The sequence below is a fragment of the Mytilus edulis genome, chromosome 14, assembly GCF_963676685.1.
Source record: "Mytilus edulis chromosome 14, xbMytEdul2.2, whole genome shotgun sequence".
Lineage (NCBI taxonomy): Eukaryota > Metazoa > Mollusca > Bivalvia > Mytilida > Mytilidae > Mytilus > Mytilus edulis.
This window is the reverse complement of record NC_092357.1, coordinates 59,630,299-59,651,955: the sequence shown is the minus strand read 5'-3', so window position 1 is coordinate 59,651,955 and position 21,657 is coordinate 59,630,299. Positions and strand designations below refer to the sequence as shown.

Here is a 21,657-nt window from a genome sequence, read left to right as displayed (position 1 = left end):
GACAGAAAACCAGATCAAAATCTATAGTCTTAATCAGGTGAGATTTCTACTGTCAGACAGAAAACCAGAACAAAATCTACAGTCTTAATCAGGTGAGATTTCTACTGTCAGACAAGAAACCAGAACAAAATCTACAGTCTTAATCAGGTGAGATTTCTATTGTCAGACAAGAAACCAGAACAAAATCTACGGTCTTAATCAGGTGAGATTTCTACAGTCAGACAAGAAACCAGAACAAAATTTACAGTCTTAATCAGGTGAGATTTTTACTGTCAGACAAGAAACCAGAACAAAATTTACAGTCTTAATCAGGTGAGATTTTTAATGTCAGACAAGAAACCAGAACAATTTACAGTCTTAATCAGGTGAGATTTTTAATGTCAGACAAGAAACCAGAACAAAATCTACAGTCTTAATCAGGTGAAATTTCTACTGTCAGACAAGAAACCAGAACAAAATCTACAGTCTTAATCAGGTGAGATTTCCACAGTCAGACAAGAAACCAGAACAAAATCTACGGTCTTAATCAGGTGAGATTTCTACAATCAGACAAGAAACCAGAACAAAATCTACAGTCTTAATCAGGTGAGATTTTTACTGTCAGACAAGAAACCAGAACAAAATCTACAGTCTTAATCAGGTGAGATTTCTACAGTCAGACAAGAAACCAGAACAAAATTTACAGTCTTAATCAGGTGAGATTTTTACTGTCAGACAAGAAACCAGAACAAAATCTACGGTCTAAATTAGGTGAGATTTCTACTGTCAGACAAGAAACCAGAACAAAATCTACAGTCTTAATCAGGTGAGATTTCTACAGTCAGACAAGAAACCAGAACAAAATCTACAGTCTTAATCAGGTGAGATTTCTACAGTCAGACAAGAAACCAGAACAAAATCTACAGTCTTAATCAGGTGAGATTTCTACAGTCAGACAAGAAACCAGAACAAAATTTACTGTCTTAATCAGGTGAGATTTTTACTGTCAGACAAGAAACCAGAACAAAATCTACAGTCTTAATCAGGTGAGATTTCTACTGTCCGACAAGAAACCAGAACAAAATCTAGTCTTAACCAGGTGAGATTTTACTGTCAGACAAGAAACCAGAACAAAATCTACAGTCTTAATCAGGTGAGATTTCTACAGTCAGACAAGAAACCAGAACAAAATCTAGTCTTAATCAGGTGAGATTTTTACTGTCAGACAAGAAACCAGAACAAAATTTACAGTCTTAATCAGGTGAGATTTCTACAGTCAGACAAGAAACCAGAACAAAATTTACAGTCTTAATCAGGTGAGATTTTTACTGTCAGACAAGAAACCAGAACAAAATCTACGGTCTTAATCAGGTGAGATTTCTACAGTCAGACAAGAAACCAAAACAAAATCTACAGTCTTAATCAGGTGAGATTTCTACTGTCCGACAAGAAACCAGAACAAAATCTAGTCTTAACCAGGTGAGATTTTACTGTCAGACAAGAATCCAGAACAAAATCTACAGTCTTAATCAGGTGAGATTTCTACTGTCAGACAAGAAACCAGAACAAAATCTACAGTCTTAATCAGGTGAGAGATGTCAGAGAAATTGTTTCATTCAAATCACAAGACCAGACTCTATTGTCTAATTCAGGTCATGTTTGATCAATTGAGAACCAGTTTATAATATCAAACTGAAAATCAGTTTGTAAATAATAACTAAAAGGATATGTACAGAAATTGATTATTCTGAGAAAATTGGAAAGTAGCCTTGTGGTCTTAAACATTTAGTGCATGATTATTGTACTCAAGAGTCAGTAATAAACCAACAAAATACTGGATTTGGTGGTTTGAGCACAAATTTCGTACTCATAGTACTGAGTAAAGACTGAAATCCCAGGCCTTGCCTTCATATAACTTTTTAGTATAATCATGCTCATTCATGCTCCAATATTTATCAAAAAAGTTAAAAGCCAAATAATGTATGAAGTTAAGGAGGTAGACCTAGGTTAAGGGAAATAACTCTTAAAATCATCAGTACGTTCAGCGTATTCATTAAGAACCGATTGCCGATTGAAATGGTCGTTTATAATCAAATTCCCATCGGTTGTTTTTCTGATGTCAAAAAAATATAAATCGTACTTTTAGTTTTAGATCGTCGGTCACTATCTAGGACAATCAAGAGAAATATATAACGGCATTTCTGATTGGTTAATAAAATTGAATTTCCGTTAAATAGATCCTGGTTGTTGATTTCGCTGCAAAGTACTATAAGATTTTGTACTGAAACCAGGAAAAGGATGCATTCATAGTAATAACGAGATTTTGTAACCAGTCAATAGCATAGTCAGAGAAATGAAAATAATTTCAGATTTTTTTCAATCAACAACAAAGTGAAAAAAAAGGTTTGTTCTATGACATTTGCATTCAAATAATTGAGACACCCTCCTTGGTCATGTTCATGAAAGTGCATGATCGTGGTCCTACCATGAAATGAAAAAAAGAGCAATGTCTTGTCTCGTAAAAGCAGACATCACATTATTATTTTCATTAAGTGATATTCACTTTCTTGTTTTCAAGTGATAGAGCCTCTTAACAGCAGACTCTTTATTTTTACCATAAATCATAAATCATATGTTTACCTGTCCCATGGCCTTTCTTTTGAAATGAAAGAAAAAAATGTAGAGATAGCTCGTTTGCATGTCATTGTGTAGCTTCAAATAGAGTCATAAATACTAGGACTAGGAGCATGCCACCACCTGACACAATCATGCCCTGACTAACCTGATCCAAGTAATAATAATAAAAAGTGAGGATGAGGATGATGTCTCCCTATGATTATAAAGAAGTGTGAGTCTTGCATTATGCATTCAAGGATGTACTTTGACCAGGTTCTGGAATTTCTGTCAGATGTTTAATCTCTGGGTTTTCCCCTATGATACAGGGTAAAATATTTTGACCTATGACCATGATAATCCCATTTTTCCTTTCTTTAATAAAAGACTTCAATTATTAACTCACAAAAACTCATTTTAATACCAAAATGTAAGCAGATCTTAGATTTCTTTCTTTCCTTTTGTTTGCTTCTTAACTAATGCTCTTCTGAATTATGGTATCAATTTTATTTGATTATTGTAATTTCACCAAAGTGCATCCTTTTTGCCTTTAAACAACAGTCCATTGAATTCATCATTTGATTTATTGTGATAAGTATTTGAAATTATTAATACTGAAAAATGTTTTCTATGGGTTAGAACTATTTGAATAATTGCATGTCTACAGTTAAATTAAAAATATTTTCAACTAATAAAATCAAATTTAAATCTTTTCCTGAATGATCACCATGTCTTACAGAGTCATGCCTTCATTATTTTCCTCAAAAACCTGCAAACAACTTCAATAACTTGTTAGCTGAAAGTCTTGATGATATGTGATCAACTTTATAGAAAATATGACCATCTTGCTGCTCATTTACCTTATCATCATTAAAAAAATGGTGTTTGCGAAGAACAAAATTAGAGTTCAGGAGCCCCCCAGGGTGCAGGATTTTGCACCATTTTTAAAAAAAATTCTGGGGGCCGCTTAAGGGCAACGAGCAAGCTCGTCGCGCCGAACGGCTACGCCGTCCGCCGGTGTTGCCTGCTACTTTTATTATTTAACCTCCTACTTTAAATCTTATTGACAACCCTGACGTTTGTGTCAACCATTTTCAAAAACATATTCTAAGCTTCTAGGTTACATAGATTATTTTCAATCTGTTTCAGGTAAATGCTTAAAATACATTGATGAACTTGACGTTTACAAATGCTTGACTGATTTAAAGAGTTATCTCCCTGAACAAAGGTCTACCCCCTTAAAGAGTAGCGAGAGCCAAAAAATTCCTAAAGGTTTTGCCATTTACAGCTCTGCACTAATCTATTTTTCCATTTAAGAAATAATTCATGGGGCTTGAATATATCATGATTTTACCACGGGTTGTTCCTTTAAGCCAATGAATATATCATGATTTTACCACGGGTTGTCCCTTTAATCCAATGAATATATCATGATTTTACCACGGGTTGTCCCTTTAATCCAATGAATATATCATGATTTTACCACGGGTTGTCCCTTTAATCCAATGAATATATCATGATTTTACCACGGGTTGTCCCTTTAAGCCAATGAATATATCATGATTTTACCACGGGTTGTCCCTTTAAGCCAATGAATATATCATGATTTTACCACGGGTTGTCCCTTTAAGCCAATGAATATATTGTGATTTTACCACGGGTTGTCCCTTTAAGCCAATGAATATATCATGATTTTACCACAGGTTGTCCCTTTAATCCAATGAATATATCATGATTTTACCACGGGTTGTCCCTTTAATCCGATGAATATATCATGATTTTACCACGGGTTGTTCCTTTAATCTAATGAATATATCGTGATTTTACCACAGGTTGTCCCTTTAATCCAATGAATATATCATGATTTTACCACAGGTTGTCCCTTTAATCCAATGAATATATCATGATTTTACCACGGGTTGTCCCTTTAATCCAATGAATATATCATGATTTTACCACAGGTTGTCCCTTTAATCCAATGAATATATCATGATTTTACCACGGGTTGTTCCTTTAATCTAATGAATATATCGTGATTTTACCACAGGTTGTCCCTTTAATCCAATGAATATATCATGATTTTACTACAGGTTGTCCCTTTAATCCAATGAATATATCATGATTTTACCATGGGTTGTCCCTTTAATCCAATGAATATATCATGATTTTACCACGGGTTGTTCCTTTAAGCCGATGAATATATCGTGATTTTACCACGGGTTGTTCCTTTAAGCCGATGAATATATCGTGATTTTACCATGGGTTGTTCCTTTAAGCCGATGAATATATCGTGATTTTACCACGGGTTGTTCCTTTAAGCCGATGAATATATTGTGATTTTACCACGGGTTGTCCCTTTAAGCCGATGAATATATCATGATTTTACCATGGGTTGTCCCTTTAAGCCGATGAATATATTGTGATTTTACCATGGGTTGTTCCTTTAAGCCGATGAATATATTGTGATTTTACCACGGGTTGTTCCTTTAAGCCGATGAATATATGGACCATAATTTGGTATTCGGCCTTTGGTTTCTTTTTGTATCCTTTTTTATAAGTTCTAAAACTTTAACTTTTATTCTGTGGGTTGTGTTGATGTTAGAATAGTATTAATGGAACAATTGAGTTTTTCGAGAAAAAATTAATACATTTTGATTCATCGTTTACGTGACAGGAAACAAAACAGGAAACCAATCTTTATTTTCTTTATTTTGCACAATATATTTCAAAAGACATAAATGAACACCATTACTAGTGTTACTTGCTTCATGTTAATATTTAAAATCTATTTTCAATGTTAAATTTAAGTTTTTTTTTAAACGCGACAGGAAACCATAAGAAACCGAAAGCATTTTTTTAGTTTTATTTTATTGCAAAATCTGCTTAAAATGATCTGAACAGTATACTTTTTCTTAAAATCCATCTTAAATGTAACAGTATTATAAAACTCCTAAGTATGTGCTTGTTTTGAAAACAATTAGTACAATTTATTCAGGAATTTCCGTATTTTCTTCATTGATACAGGATACCATAATCGTTGTATCTTGATGTTTTAGCCAAAAAAATGTATTTATATTTGGTTTTGAAATTCCAGTTATATACAATTTATTCCAAATCATTGGTAATGTAAAATTCTTTAAATCCAGTAAAGAAAACAACTTTTAACTTGGAATTAGCATCTTTAAAATAGGCACCATGTGATATTTGAGACCTGTACACCATCTACATGGTTTCCACATTTTAACCTACTTTAGTGGGCTAAAATCAATAAAGTACTTCCTTTCAAGTCATGCATGGTAAAAGTTTACTTTTCCTTTGACAAGTTTATTGCGTTTCTGATAAGTGTTTGCAGAACATGAATAAAAAAAATTAATTAAAAATTGTGACAAAGATACCAACTTTGTACATTCCAAGTGTAACGGTACATTAACATGTATTTTTTATTAAATTATCTTTATTCACCTAAAATATCCAGTAATATTTACTGCTGAAGCTAAATCAATCCAACGAACATCGGCACCATGATAGGAGACGTAATTTCGATTGAATTTTCCAAGGACCCTTTACATCGTTATTGGGAAACGAAGTGTGTTAAAACGTCGGTCAAATCTGAAATCGATTTTGTCAAGTCATTGGGCATTTTTACACAAGATCGTATGTAACATTATGCACATAGGAAAAATAATAGACCCCCGGCACAATCTCTTTGAAAATTGTATTTTCCTTTTTTAAACAAGACGAAACAAGCCTACAGATTATGTTTGCTTACATACCGTTGGAAACAAATACAATGTTTAGACCTAGTATTTCGTATATCCGGCTGTAAGGGTGTGATCACATGTTAGTCACATGTTTCACATATGACCGGAAATGATTAGAACTTAACGACAAAAACAATTTTAATAAATAAATGGACTTCTGTTTCGTGTGAAATGTAACGCATAACGATAACGTCATTTTCTAACTTAATTATTACGAAGAACAAAACAAGAATGTAAATCATCTCTGATTTGCCTGTTTGAACATCTCGCGAGAGTTCGTATTTGCATATTGTTGCAAAGAATTCTTTTACAACAAAGCAGATTAAACCATCTAAAATGTGCGTTACGAAATGGGAAACCAAAATAACGACAGTGTTCTTACACCTGCTACAGAAATACTTATAGTTCTCGGCATTTTCTTCTCACTATTCTTATTGGTCGATGTTCTTTGTTATTTTAAATCAAAAATTACGAATTTGCCGGTGACGATTATCTATAAATTAGTCAGCGTTATGCACTTCGGACGCGAAAAGTAACACGAGAAACGACACACAAATACGGTCATATAATCTTTGAAATTTGTTAATTTCAATTTTTTTTCTAGGGAAGAGTAGCATACACTTGTATGTTGATAAAAATAATGGCATCTTTAGATGTAGTTACAACTTTTCTTACAGTAATTCACATTTTATCACTTTTCTATAGTTATAGGAAACGGAGCCCAATAGCAAATTATGGTCCATATTGTGATTTTACCACGGGTTGTTCCTTTAAGCCGATGAATATATCATGATTTTACCACGGGTTGTCCCTTTAAGCCGATGAATATATCATGATTTTATCACGGGTTGTCCCTTTAAGCCGATGAATATATTGTGATTTTACCATGGGATGCCCCTTTAATCCAATGAATATATCGTGATTTTACCACGGGATGCCCCTTTAATCTAATGAATATATTGTGATTTTACCACGGGTTGCCCCTTTAAGCCGATGAATATATTGTGATTTTACCATGGGATGCCCCTTTAATCTAATGAATATATTGTGATTTTACCACGGGTTGTTCCTTTAAGCCGATGAATATATTGTGATTTTACCACGGGTTGTTCCTTTAAGCCGATGAATATATCATGATTTTACCACGGGTTGTCCCTTTAAGCCGATGAATATATCATGATTTTACCACGGGTTGTCCCTTTAAGCCGATGAATATATTGTGATTTTACCATGGGATGCCCCTTTAATCCAATGAATATATCGTGATTTTACCACGGGATGCCCCTTTAATATAATGAATATATTGTGATTTTACCACAGGTTGCCCCTTTAAGCCAATGAATATATCGTGATTTTACCACGGGATGCCCCTTTAATCCAATGAATATATTGTGATTTTACCAAGGGTTGCCCCTTTAAGCCAATGAATATATTGTGATTTTACCATGGGATGCCCCTTTAATCTAATGAATATATTGTGATCTTACCACGGGTTGCCCCTTTAAGCCAATGAATATATTGTGATTTTACCACGGGATGCCCCTTTAATCTAATGAATATATCATGATTTTACCACGGGTTGTCCCTTTAAGCCAATGAATATATCATGATTTTACCAAGGGTTGTCCCTTTAAGCCAATGAATATATCATGATTTTACCAAGGGTTGTCCCTTTAAGCCGATGAATATATTGTGATTTTACTACAGGATGCCCCTTTAATCCAATGAATATATCATGATTTTACCAAGGGTTGTCTCTTTAAGCCGATGAATATATTGTGATTTTACCATGGGATGCCCCTTTAATCCAATGAATATATTGTGATTTTACCACGGGTTGCCCCTTTAAGCCGATGAATATATTGTGATTTTACTACAGGTTGCCTCTTTAGAAAGATGAATATATTGTGATTTTACCACAGGTTGGCCCTTTATGCCAAATATTTTACCCTGAGCGATAGCCACAGGTGTTTACTCAAAGCGTTTGAAGGACGTCATGTTAGACTAACATTTATTCTCTCTTTTTACAGTTTTATAACCTCTTTGCTCCAGTAGAATCATCTGTTTACAAGTTACAGCTAAGTTCAGGAGTCAAAGGTCATCCTAGCAGGATCATTGCTTCTACTGAGGTAAGAATGTGCAAAGTTATACAATTTAAGCATGTTCTTAGATGAAAAGTTTAGCGCTCATGGAGGAAGAGATGGCACCCAAATTAATTAATTGTTCGTAGTTTACCCAAGCATTTTTTGTTAGAATGTAAAAAAAGTAAAATGAAATTTTATTTTATGGGCGGTTTGTGTTTAAGAAAGTGCTTGCCATTTTTCCTGGTATTATATTTCTGAACAGCCCCAATTGTTTAAATATAATTGCACAATGAGAAGTTATTTTTATGCACATTTTTGTTTTGAAAAATCGTTGAGCTTTTTGAAAAAGCAAATTTATTCATGTATAACTTTGAATGAATAATCAAAGTTTAAAAACATTTATGTACCATTAAAAAATAAGAAACTTTGTGTGTCAGTAAGATGGTCATCCTATTGAAAATAAAACATCTGAAAATGAACTGTATTTAATTAATCTGTAGGTTCTTTACTACAGACAGACATTTCATTTGCAATAAACATAGTATATAGGCATAAGTAAAATAACTTCTGTTGGCTCATTATTATTCGTTGAATACCATTTTTTTGGATTTCGTGGTTACAAATGAACCACAAAATCAAATGTTCAACAAACAATGAATTTTCTGTTTGTATGTAGAATTCAACAAAACCATAAAAATAGATGCCCCAAAACATGCAAGTTTCCCGTTATCCACAATATTTGGTACCAATGAAAATGATTATACTTTTTAAAATTTTACAGGATGGCTCTGTAAGATTGTTTTCTCCTGTTACCGGGGCAACACTGACTATTATCTATCCAATGCCAACTTTCCAGGTATGTATGTAATGAATCACAAAAGTTTATTCTTATTTGGGCTATAAACAAAATTTGAAGCAAGGTGATATTTTGTTGAGCCACAAAGACTCAGTTCTACATGTAGAATTATTTTTGTACAGCACATAATTTATTTTCAACTCCCCTTTTAATGCCCTACGTAGGGCATTATGTTATTCGGTATGTGCGTCCGTTTGATAGTTCGTCCATCTGTCTTGCTTCAGGTTAAAGTCTTGGTTAAAGTTTTTGGTTGAGGTAGTTTTTGATGAAGTTGAAGTCCAATCAACTTGAAACTTAGTACACATGTTCCCTATGGGATGATCTTTCTAATTTTAATGCATCATTGGAGATTTCCCCCAAATTTCGCGGTCCACTGAACATAGAAAATGATAGTGCGAGTGGGGCATCCGTGTACTATGGACACATTCTTGTTTCAGTATGCATCTACCATTATGCATAATCAAATAAAAATGGGATTTTGAAAGTCTTGCTTCCGACCCACATACATTTTTGATGGAATAACGCAGACATTTTTGCATGTTGAATTGTTTTTATTTTTATGCCCCACCTACGATAGTAGAGGGGCATTATGTTTTCTGGTCTGTGCGTCTGTTCGTCCTTCTGTCCCGCTCCAGGTTAAAGTTTTTGGTCAAGGTAGTTTTTGATGAAGTTGAAGTCCAATCGACTTCAAACTTAGTACACATGTTCCCTATGATATGATCTTTCTAATTTTAATGCCAAATTAGAGTTTTTACCCCAATTTCACGGTCCACTGAACATGGAAAATGATAGTGCGAGTGGGGCATTCGTGTACTGAGGACACATTCTTGTTAATCATTCTCCTTAAGGAGGTTCGATACTCAGTTTCAAAATAACAAGCTTTTCTAAACACTAGTATATATTGATAGGGGATTATTCAAAGAACCAAAAGAGCAAAAAAATTCCAAAACATGACAAGCAAACATCCTTAACTTAGAATAACTTTGATCTAACAAATAGTAGAAGAGAGGAGGTATTTTATTGAGTTACACAGACCGTTCTACATGTAGAATTATTTTCACTTTTTTTTGGACCTACATTGTTGGTATGATTAAGATGATCAAATAGTTATCCTTTCTGTTTGATCACTAATCTGTTTAATTTCAGGTACTGTCATGCTTTGCTTACAGTCGAGAGAATAACAGACTTCACTCAGTATTACAGAATGGAGAAGGTATGAGAAGGTTCAGTTTTTACTATGTAAAATTTGATCATGAAAAAAGCTTCTTTTGAGCAGACTGTGAATTCATTATTATTTAATTGGATACCAATTTTTGTGGGTTTCGTGGATACAGGTGAAACACAAAGGAGTAGGTGCAGTAAGACCCCTTTTTGGCCCCAAAATATAGCAGTTTTACATAATTGTTAAAATGTAATCTTTTAGTCATTTATTGGATAGTAGAAAGGTTCTGCTACATAAATATGGGCTCTTTTTGACAATACAATGCATCATATGAAATAGACACTTAAGTATTTAAAAAGTGGTCAAAATCTTTCGTCAGATGAAACTGAAATTTGAGGCCAAAATCGTTCCTTACCGGACCTACTCCTTTCAATGAATAACCCATTTTCATTAGACTTTGTATACAAAGATTGTCAAAACCACAAAATCAAAAATCAAATATCCACAAATATGCAAGTTATCACCAATCTAGGAAAATTGATACCCACGAAAATAAATGAATTCACAGTATGTAATTACAGATCACACTGCAAACAACTGGTGGAACTTAACGAATTCATTATAAAAATTAGAAGATTTAGTATGATTTCCAATGAGACAACTCTCCACTGCAGACCAATTGACCTTGAGCCGGTACGGCGAAAGCGAGAAAAGCAATTGAGTTGAGATGACCAATGATAATCTGTTTATCGCTATATTACCTATGACGACGTTGTCAATTTCATGTCAATTTCATTAGCAATGCCACGTGACTCCTTAGTTTCTAGCGATAATTTTTCGATCTCAAGCGAGTAGCATGATATGAAAATTTTCACAAAAAAAGATCAAAGGAAAAATGCACAAAATAGCGATAAAAAATTATAAACTAAAATATATGGTATGCAGCAACAAACATCAACAGCTATATTGGTGTCTCCTGACTTGGGGACAGACTTTTATAGAATGTAGCGTTTAATTTTAAAGGGAGATAATTGACATATACAATATATAGGTACATTGTAGCAAAAAAAAATTCCATACACTGTTTCAATATTGCTTTTATCCTCCAATTTAAAATTTATCTCTAATCATATAAATGTATTTTTTTTCTTTCATTTAAATTGTTTATGAATTGAAATCATTTCAACAAAGACCCTATTTTATTCCCTGAATTAAAATGAATCCACAGTTAAATGTACATTGAAAAGAAAATTTTGTTGTTATTTTCAGTGTTGTTATTTAATTGTGATACCAACCCCTGTAGAGCAGTAGAAGTATGGATCCCACAAACATCTGATGAAGAAGTCTTACAGATTGTTCAGTTAACTCTTGTAAGTAGCTTATAATAATCTGATGCTAGAAATACTTTTGAGAAATATAAATCTTAAAAGTTTCATTAACAAAAAAAAATTCAAGAAAATGATACTGTGCAAAAAATAGCATGGCAGTAGTGAACTGATTATAAAGTTTTAATTGGGTAGAAATGAACAATATTCTTATTTCAAACTTAATTTTTTGATAATTATTATATCTCATTTTTAGCTCACCTGGCCCAAAGGGCCAAGTGAGCTTTTCTCATCACTTGGCGTCCGGCGTCCGGCGTCCGTCGTTAACTTTTACAAAAATCTTCTCCTATGAAACTACTGGGTTAATTTCAACTAAACTTGGTTACAATCATCATTGGGGTATCTAATTTAAAAATTGTGTTCGGTGACCCCGCCAACAAACCAAGATGGCCGCCATGGCTAAAAATAGAACATGGGGGTAAAATGCAGTTTTTGGCTTAAAACTCAAAAACCAAAGCATTTAGAGCAAATCTTACCGGGGTAAAATTGTTTATCAGGTCAAGATCTAACTGCCTTGAAATTTTCAGATGAATCGGACAACCCGTTGTTAGGTTGCTGCCCCTGAATTGGTAATTTTAAGAAAATTTTTGCTGTTTTTGGTTATTATCTTGAATATTATTATAGATACATATAAACTGTAAAAAGAAAAAATGTTAAACAAAGTAAGATTTACAAATAAGTCAACAGGTCCAAAATGGTCAGTTGACCCCTTTAGGAGTTATTGCCCTTTATAGCCAATTTTTAACCATTTTTCGTAAATCTTAGTTATCTTTTACAAAAATCTTCTCCTCTGAAACTACTGGGCCAAATTAACCAAATATGGCCAAAATCATAATTAGGGTATCTTGTTTAAAAATTGTGTCCGGTGACCCGCACAACCAACCAAGATGGCCGCCATGGCTAAAAATAGAACATAGGGGTAAAATGCAGTTTTTGGCTTATAACTCAAAAACCAAAGCAATTAGAGCAAATTTGACATGGATTAAAGTTGTTTATTAGGTCAAGATCTAACTGTCCTGAAATTTTCAGATGAATCGGACAACCCTTTGTTAGGTTGCTGCCCCTGAATTGGTAATTTTAAGGAAATTTTTGCTATTTTTGGTTATTTTCTTGAATATTATTATAGATAGAGATAAACTGTAAATAGAAAAAATGTTTAGGAAAGTAAGATTTACAAATAAGTCAACAGGTCCAAAATGGTCAGTTGACCCCTTTAGGAGTTATTGTCCTTTATAGTCAATTTTTAACCATTTTTTTTCGTAAATCTTAGTTATCTTTTACAAAAATCTTCTCCTCTGAAACTACTGGGCCAAATAAAATCAAACTTGGCCACAATCATCATTGGGGTATCTAGTTTAAAAATTGTGTCCAGTGACCCAGCCAACCAACCAAGATGGCCGCCATGGCTAAAAAATAGAACATAGGGGTAAAATGCAGTTTTGGGCTTATAACTTAAAAACCAAAGCATTTAGAGCAAATCTTACAGTGGAAGAAATTGTTTATCAAGTCCAGATCTATCTGCTCTAAAATTTTCAGATGAATTGGACAACTGGTTGTTAGGTTGCTGCCCCTGAATTGGTAATTTTAAGGAAATTTTGCTGTTTTTTGTTATTATCTTGAATACTATTATAGATAGAGATAATCTGTAAACAGCAATAATGTTCAGAAAAGTAAGATTTACAAATAAGTCAACGTGACTGAAATGGTCAATTGACCCCCTAAGGAGTTATTGTCCTTTATAGTCAATTTTTTAAAATTTTCATAAAATTTGTAAATTTTTACTAACATTTTCCACTGAAACTACTTGGCCAAGTTCATTATAGATAAAGATAATTGTAAGCAGCAAGAATGTTCAGTAAAGTAAGATGTACAAACACTTCACCATCACCAAAACACAATTTTTCATGAATCTATCTGCGTCCTTTGTTTAATATTCACATATACCAAGGTGAGCGACACAGGCTCTTTAGAGCCTCTAGTTTCTCCTTTTGACTTCAATGAACAATGTACATGTATATCAAAATAACTTCAGTTTGGCGAACCAAATGATATGAAACTTATACACAATGAACCAAATGATATGAAACTTATACACAATGAACCAAATGATATGGGGCAATATGCGCAATTGTTTCTCCATAGGCCGTAATGGTAACGTTTTCTTCTGTTGCTCAGCCCATATCGTAAACTTGTATATGTATGATGGCTTGTTTCGAAGCTGAGACATTTTTACATATGTGGTTAAATTTTCGGGGTACGAAGTGTGATTCATTTTTCCGTAATTTAGCAAACCCCGAGAATCCTTTTGCGATGTGGCTCCTCATGGTAAAAAATCCCATTTTTAACACAATAAGTTCTTTGAAATTTTAATACTTTGAACACATTTAATAGCTCCATGGTTTTTACACATTTATTCTGTGTTCCCCTACTTTCTAAATTAACACTAATGGTTCAGCTCAGTCATTTGTTTATCATAGAAATGTGTCAAATATCACTACACAGAGATTTTTTGTTTACACGTGACTTTTGTGTTCCTCATTTCAAGGCGCATTAGGGGTATTGTCCCATATTGAAATCCATAGTTCTGATTTTTCCAAATATTTTTAGGTGATCTTCATCGGTATGACATTCTGAATAAATCTGTGTATTTTTGTCCATTTCTGAAAAAAAATAAAGTCGTTTCAGCACTATATGGCAATGACACTTTTATCGCTATATTCATTTATTTTTAATACACGTGTATGTATAATTAATTTCTTCCAGTATACCTTTACTAGTCAAAACAAGGACAAAACTTCTGATGATAACCTTAAATTACAATATACAGACCCTGTTAAAGCATTCCATAACATTTTCCTGTGTCTTAAAGTGCATTTTGACAGAGAAATTATGCAAAAATGTAAATTTCATAAAAAAAAAACACCAAAATAACTATTCTTACTAATAGACATCTGGTACATAATACTATGAAAACCCTTTCAAAACTACTGGGAAAGTCATTCTTATTATGTAATTAGAGTGCAATGAAGTGCAAATTTTCAAAACTTGTCCATTCACATAATTCTATTTGAGAAAAAAAGGCTTTTTACATGTATTTTAGTTAAAATCCTTTCTCAGTGAGAAATCCACATGAGGTATTATAGGAAACATTGTGACATCACACGTATTATGGCGTCATTAAATAACGACAGATCAAAATAGTGCTAAATAGAGTTTGCAGTGTTACATGAGAATCAGTTGCCGCAAGATTTAACTCGAAATGTTGAGTCGAAAAGATCAGTAACCAAGCCTTTTCATTTAATAGCAAGACCATAGCAACAGTTTTCATATAAGCATATTTATAACATACCAACTGTAATTTCATTTGCACAAATACCATAAATAAATAATTTAGAGCTTACCTAATAAATCAAAATGCTTACCAGTTATTCAGGACTTTTTAAAACCTTTTGTTTGCCATCTCATGTTTGATAGTAATGATATGTCTGGAACTGAAATAAGACAAATTTTTTTACTCAGGCTGTGTTATCATTTAATTTAAGTACATAAGTATTATCGAGAGAGAAAAATCTAATTCTTGAAAGTTTTATCACAAAGAAAGAAAAATGCCTCTCCCTTGTGGCTTAGCCACCTTCATTTAAACTGTTTATATTAGAAGCAATGGGTAGTAGCTAACTAGCTTAATACATGTAGTTGAATAGCAATGTTGTTTTCAAGAGGATTGGCCCTCCCCCTTTTTCACTGAGAAATGACAATATCTTGTGTTTGCTCGTGTGCATTAACAATAGTAAAACATGATTTTCTTAATACATGTACAAGGTCTTTTTCTGTTTATTTGCATATGATATCTACTGACCACGGTCAAATCATTGTATAAAAGCATGTGATGATGTATCTCACTTTACTTGTGTGAAGTGTGTTATCTCCCTTGATTATCAGCTATTCCTGCAGACCAGAGTGATAATTACATAACAAAGACTATATTGTGTCATGTTTACTTACAATTAATTCATATTACATGTAAGTTTTCCTGCCTTTTTCAATTGAATAAACAATTCCTTTCGGATCTCTCGGGGTAAACAAAGTTATGATTGTGCCTAAAAAAAGTGTTCAGCCCCGTGCCAGTAACGATTTTAAAAGCGAAAAATTCATTGAATTTTTGCTGTTCTTTATCAATAATATTTATCTTAAATCATTTATGATAACTAGGTATAAATAAAAAACTACTAACCATCATTTTCACAATTTTCTGTGGTGTACAAGGTGAAATTATCTTAAGATATCTCTGGATCTTGTCTTAGAAGATGGGGCAATATGCGCAATTGTTTCTCCATAGGCCGTAATGGTAACGTTTTCTTCTGTTGCTCAGCCCATATCGTAAACTTGTATATGTATGATGGCTTGTTTCGAAGCTGAGACATTTTTACATATGTGGTTAAATTTTCGGGGTACGAAGTGTGATTCATTTTTCCGTAATTTAGCAAACCCCGAGAATCCTTTTGTGATGTGGCTCCTCATGGTAAAAAATCCCATTTTTAACACAATAAGTTCTTTGAAATTTTAATACTTTGAACACATTTAATAGCTCCATGGTTTTTACACATTTATTCTGTGTTCCCCTACTTTCTAAATTAACACTAATGGTTCAGCTCAGTCATTTGTTTATCATAGAAATGTGTCAAATATCACTACACAGAGATTTTTTGTTTACACGTGACTTTTGTGTTCCTCATTTCAAGGCGCATTAGGGGTATTGTCCCATATGAAACTTATACACAATGAACCAAATGATATGAAACTTATACACAATGAACCAAATGATATGAAACTTATATTGAACTTATACACAATGAACCAAATGATATGGAACTTATACACAATGAACCAAATGATATGAAACTTATACACAATGAACCAAATGATATGAAACTTATACACAATGAACCAAATGATATGAAACTTAGACACAATGAACCAAATAATATGAAACTTATGCACAATGCTTATTACCACACACAACAAGTTATGTTCAAATTAAGGGGGCATCAAGTTGTACTGGTCCTGAAATATGTCCTTTTATAACATTGTATTTATTTAGAAATGTTAATTGAAATTATCTAATTGATCATTATTAATGTTTATGACAGGCTTATGAGAAGGAAGAGGTCATGGTCACAGATACAGTTATTCTGGGAGGGATGCGTAATGGTCAGGTAATGTAGAAATGTTTTTAGAGCTAATTTCCTAATGCTTGTAGAGAAAAACTTTGGTTGGCTTGCTTATTTTGTTTGTAAAAACGTTTACCCAAGCTTTGTAATTAAGATTGACATCTTCAAATAATATGTATAGGCATATATAAACCTGTATACATTATATTTGAATTTGTTTGGATATTATCCCACTTACAATTGTACAATATACAAGCAAAGCAAGCATGCTAACTAAAGTCTTGCTCTACATGCATTAGGAAATTAGCTGTAATGTAAAAATGCTCATGATTTTCAAGGAAAATTACAAACTAAAATAATGAAAACTATTAACTGTAATTTAAAAAATTATTGTGATGTGTTTAGTTGATGCAAAGACGATGACATAATCAGTTTCAGGAAAATGAAAATTTGCCTGTATGATTTCAGTAGTTATTTTCCGCCATAAAATTTCTGCAAATGCATTTTAGACTTTACATTTTTGCCAGTGATCAAGGAATCGCATGCTGATTGCACACATTTATTTCCAAATTTTAGAGTATTTAATTAATTTTTTTTTGTCTTTCACTTTATCAATGGGTCTCTATGTTTTAAGAATCGTTAAAGGGAGAGAAAAATCTATTTTTTTGGTTAAAATTTTAACAAAATAGATTTTTTAGCTTGAATATGATTGATATTTGAATAGTACTGTGTATTCATTTATTTTCATGGGTACCAATTTTTGAGGTTTGAGAATAACTTGCATTTTCTTGGATATTTAATTTCGTTGTTTTGGCACAGACTGCACACATTCCTTTAGAAAATTTGTATTTCGTTGAACATTTGAATTTGTGGATTACCTTTATACCCACATAATCCATGAAAATTGGTATCCAAAGAATATTATTATATTAAGAAGATAATAAGATTCTTGTTTCTAACCTAAATGCTTTCTTCACTTTTCAGATTTGTTTATTGGAAGCTGAACAGTGTGTGATGATTAAAAATGTCCAAGCCCATGTAGGTACCATCACCTGTATGGAAGGTGCTACCGATATTGGTATGACCGGTTTCAAACTACTTGAGACCAATAGGAAATTGGCAACCGGTGGTGACGATCTTTTCATCAAAATCTGGGAGATTGGTGTCAAAGCTAATGAATTGTTTGATAGTATTTTTATACAGCTTTTGATAAAGGTATGAATGCATGCCAGACATCTGGATAAGGTAATGTAAATTCATGGTTTTGCTACTCTATGCATACAAAGACTATAGAAAATTTGTAATTTATTGAACAATTGAATTTGTGGTTCACCTGTATCCATGAAATGTATCAAATTTGGTATCCAAAGAATTAAAATGAAACCACAGTATTTGTATGCAGATTTTCTTAAAAATCACAATAATTGTCCTTGCATTTTTGTCCATTCTTGTTTTAATAATTTCTGAATTTATAGAATTCAGATAAAATACATTGTCACAAGTTCCAATCTGGTCGCACCCTAATAATTTCATCCCTCCCAGTGATTGACTCTCCCACTGGGTCTGAACATTTGGAAGGATAAAATTTGGTCATGAATCTATGATTTTCATCTTGCTAAAAGAGCCAATTATCAGCTTGTACCCTAATGTAATCAAAATTGGAATTTCCACAGCTAATTTCAAATGATGATTTTTATGCCCCACCTACAATAGTAGAGGGGCATTATGTTTTCTGGTCTGTGCTTCCGTTCGTTCTATCGTTTATTCATTCGTCTGTCCTGCTTCAGGTTAAAGTTTTTGGTCAAAGTAGTTTTTGATGAAGTTGAAATCCAATCTACTTGAAACTTAGTAGACATGTTCCCTATGATATGATCTTTCTAATGTTAATGCCAAATTAAAGTTTTTATCCTAATTTCACGGTCCACTGAACATGGAAAATGATAGTGTGAGTGGGGCATCCGTGTACTATGGACACATTCTTGTTATTGACTGGGTCAGCAGATAAAACTCCTGCATTATTCCTGTTAAAAATTTTACAAAAGTAAAAGATTTAATTGGTAAATGACTTTTTTTTCAATTAAGTATGATGTCATTTTTCAGTGAACTGGTACACTTTTTGTTAAAGGGCCAGTTGAAGCCGCCTCCAGGTGCGGAATTTTCTTAAAATACTAAAAACATAAATAACAGAATAGACAACTTTTGAGTTCGATGCATTTCTGTCAAAAACTTTTGTTTTAGTGAACATCATTGGTGCGTTTAGGGGGATCATGTCATCTCTTCCGTTCTAATGTTGAGCAAGTGGTTGGAAAACTATAAAGCTATATATTGCACCATTTATTCTGCTAATTGAATATTCATAATTGTCTTTCAGCACTCCATTCGTTAGGAAATTATTATTAAGTACCTACAGAACAAATATTGTTTCTAGTTTATCCTGCACAATGACAATCACTAAGACGCTTGATAAACGTTTATAGTGCAGGGATACAGGTTGTCCCCTCTATCTGGTAAATGACGTCATAAAGGCGCACATAATTGAAGAGTTTTCTCCGGTGACGGACAAACTCCAAAGTGGTCTATTGATTTTTTTATCTTTCTAGATACCATGTGTTGGGATGCCAGAACACATATGTATGTATGAGAACACAATAAGTGTGTCCACATCTGATGATTCAGACAAGGGGTAAGTATTATGTAGTGATGTGTAGATGCCAGAACACATATGTATGTATGAGAACACAATAAGTGTGTCCACATCTGATGATTCAGACAAGGGGTAAGTATTATGTAGTGATGTGTAGATGCCAGAACACATATGTATGCATGAGAACACAATAAGTGTGTCCACATCTGATGATTCAGACAAGGGGTAAGTATTATGTAGTGATGTGTAGATGCCAGAACACATATGTATGCATGAGAACACAATAAGTGTGTCCACATCTGATGATTCAGACAAGGGGTAAGTATTATGTAGTGATGTGTAGATGCCAGAACACATATGTATGCATGAGAACACAATAAGTGTGTCCACATCTGATGATTCAGACAAGGGGTAAGTATTATGTAGTGATGTGTAGATGCCAGAACACATATGTATGCATGAGAACACAATAAGTGTGTCCACATCTGATGATTCAGACAAGGGGTAAGTTTTATCCCTGAGGAACCAATAATGATGCACCTAAAGTTGTGTTTGTCTCTGCATTTAATCAACCATTTAAAAGAATTAGAAAACTGGAATGGAATAAACAATTAATTACTTGTTGATATATTTCATCATTAAACAGTTGATATTTGAAACAGTAATAGTAATAAAAATCATGTTTGCTTACATAACAGACGGACTGTCAACAAATGATGAGTACCAGTAATGATGCACTGTAAACAAACCAGTAAACACCACTTGGTTACAAGAGCGCAATTATTTGTTTACATTTTACCGGCAAGTTTATTATCCCAAGATGGTACTCAGAATAGAATCCTATACGGCTTCTGATTGGTTGATACAGGATTGGAATTACATTTAATCAAAAGCTTATCCAATTAGGTTTAAAAATTGCCGAAAATCATATTCACATTTTACGAAGTATAGAAAATATCTTCAATTTCTGCACGTCGGAGCCATTAAAAATATGCCTTTTTCATTAAGCGAAAAAAGTAGACGATTTTTTTCAACTGCATTTTAAGTCAATTTGAGCCGCATGACCCTATATTTTTTTTTTGGTTGTAATGCAACACTGGCATTTGTACTAACAGGAACTGCCACCCGATTTCCCCTAGTTTGTGTAGTCTTCAAGAAAAAAAATACGGAACTCCAGTGGTACCCTATGGAAAATGCATTACGAATAATTGCGCTCTTGTAACCACTTGTGCGTACCTGATAAACAGATTCTTTAAAGTTAGCACTGTTCAACAAATTCAATTTTATTAACAACTTTTGACATTTTCATTCACTTTAATGATCATGATGATAGTAACACAAAATTTTTAATTTATTTAATTATAACCTATGTTTTATTCAAATTTTATATAAAATTGTTAAAAATTTATGAATGTGATATATATATTCCATATATTTGAAAATAAAAAAATAATTGCATTCATAAAACAACATTGTGAGAGCCGTGGTGTAGTGTTTTGTGCATTGGACTACTAACACAAAGGTTCCTAGTTCGATTCCCGTCTGGGATGAAAATTTCAGAGACTGAATTTTCAGCTCTCCCTTGACACCATTTGCGAGTATGGTCTTGAGGAAACGATGATAGTCCGTCAGAAGGGGATGATAAATGGCTGACCCGTGTTAAGACAGAGCCATATCTCTTGCACGTTAAAGACACCCTTGTAGATTTCGAAAAAGAGCTGGCTAATGCCGCTACAAGGCAGTACTCGCACCCGCAAAGTGGAAAGGGATTAATGTAAGTTGCAAAACTTGTTTCCCAATCCACTATAAATAAATATGTTTAAATAAATATGTTTAAACTAAAACAACATTGACAATAATACATTTATCAATGTATACTTCATACATTGAATGAAAAAAAAATCGATCAACCAGAGAAAATTATATAAGCGACAATCATTTGTTCTACTATGATTCCCGCTGGTGTCCAAACTTTTTTATGCCCACATGTGATTTTTTTCTGTTA

At 33.1% G+C, this 21,657-nt stretch overlaps 1 protein-coding gene and 1 long non-coding RNA gene across 4 annotated transcripts in view; one reads left to right on the top strand and one right to left on the bottom strand.

Annotated features, from left to right (window-relative positions):
* Positions 1 to 21,657, top strand: part of LOC139503747 (uncharacterized) — a 120,207-nt gene that overhangs the window by 31,812 nt on the left and 66,738 nt on the right. For all 3 annotated transcript variants that reach the window (XM_071293592.1, XM_071293591.1, XM_071293593.1), the window contains exons 15-21: positions 8,384 to 8,482; positions 9,219 to 9,293; positions 10,440 to 10,506; positions 11,725 to 11,825; positions 16,988 to 17,053; positions 17,993 to 18,223; positions 19,609 to 19,691. In XM_071293592.1, coding sequence (XP_071149693.1) covers positions 8,384 to 8,482; positions 9,219 to 9,293; positions 10,440 to 10,506; positions 11,725 to 11,825; positions 16,988 to 17,053; positions 17,993 to 18,223; positions 19,609 to 19,691 — 722 coding nt within the window. The remainder of the gene's footprint in view (positions 1 to 8,383; positions 8,483 to 9,218; positions 9,294 to 10,439; positions 10,507 to 11,724; positions 11,826 to 16,987; positions 17,054 to 17,992; positions 18,224 to 19,608; positions 19,692 to 21,657) is intronic.
* LOC139502633 (uncharacterized) lies at positions 14,195 to 16,616 on the bottom strand. The gene is made up of 3 exons (XR_011658902.1): positions 16,072 to 16,616; positions 15,263 to 15,331; positions 14,195 to 14,500 (listed from the first exon to the last, which is right to left on the bottom strand). It is a non-coding gene; the product is annotated as an uncharacterized lncRNA (long non-coding RNA).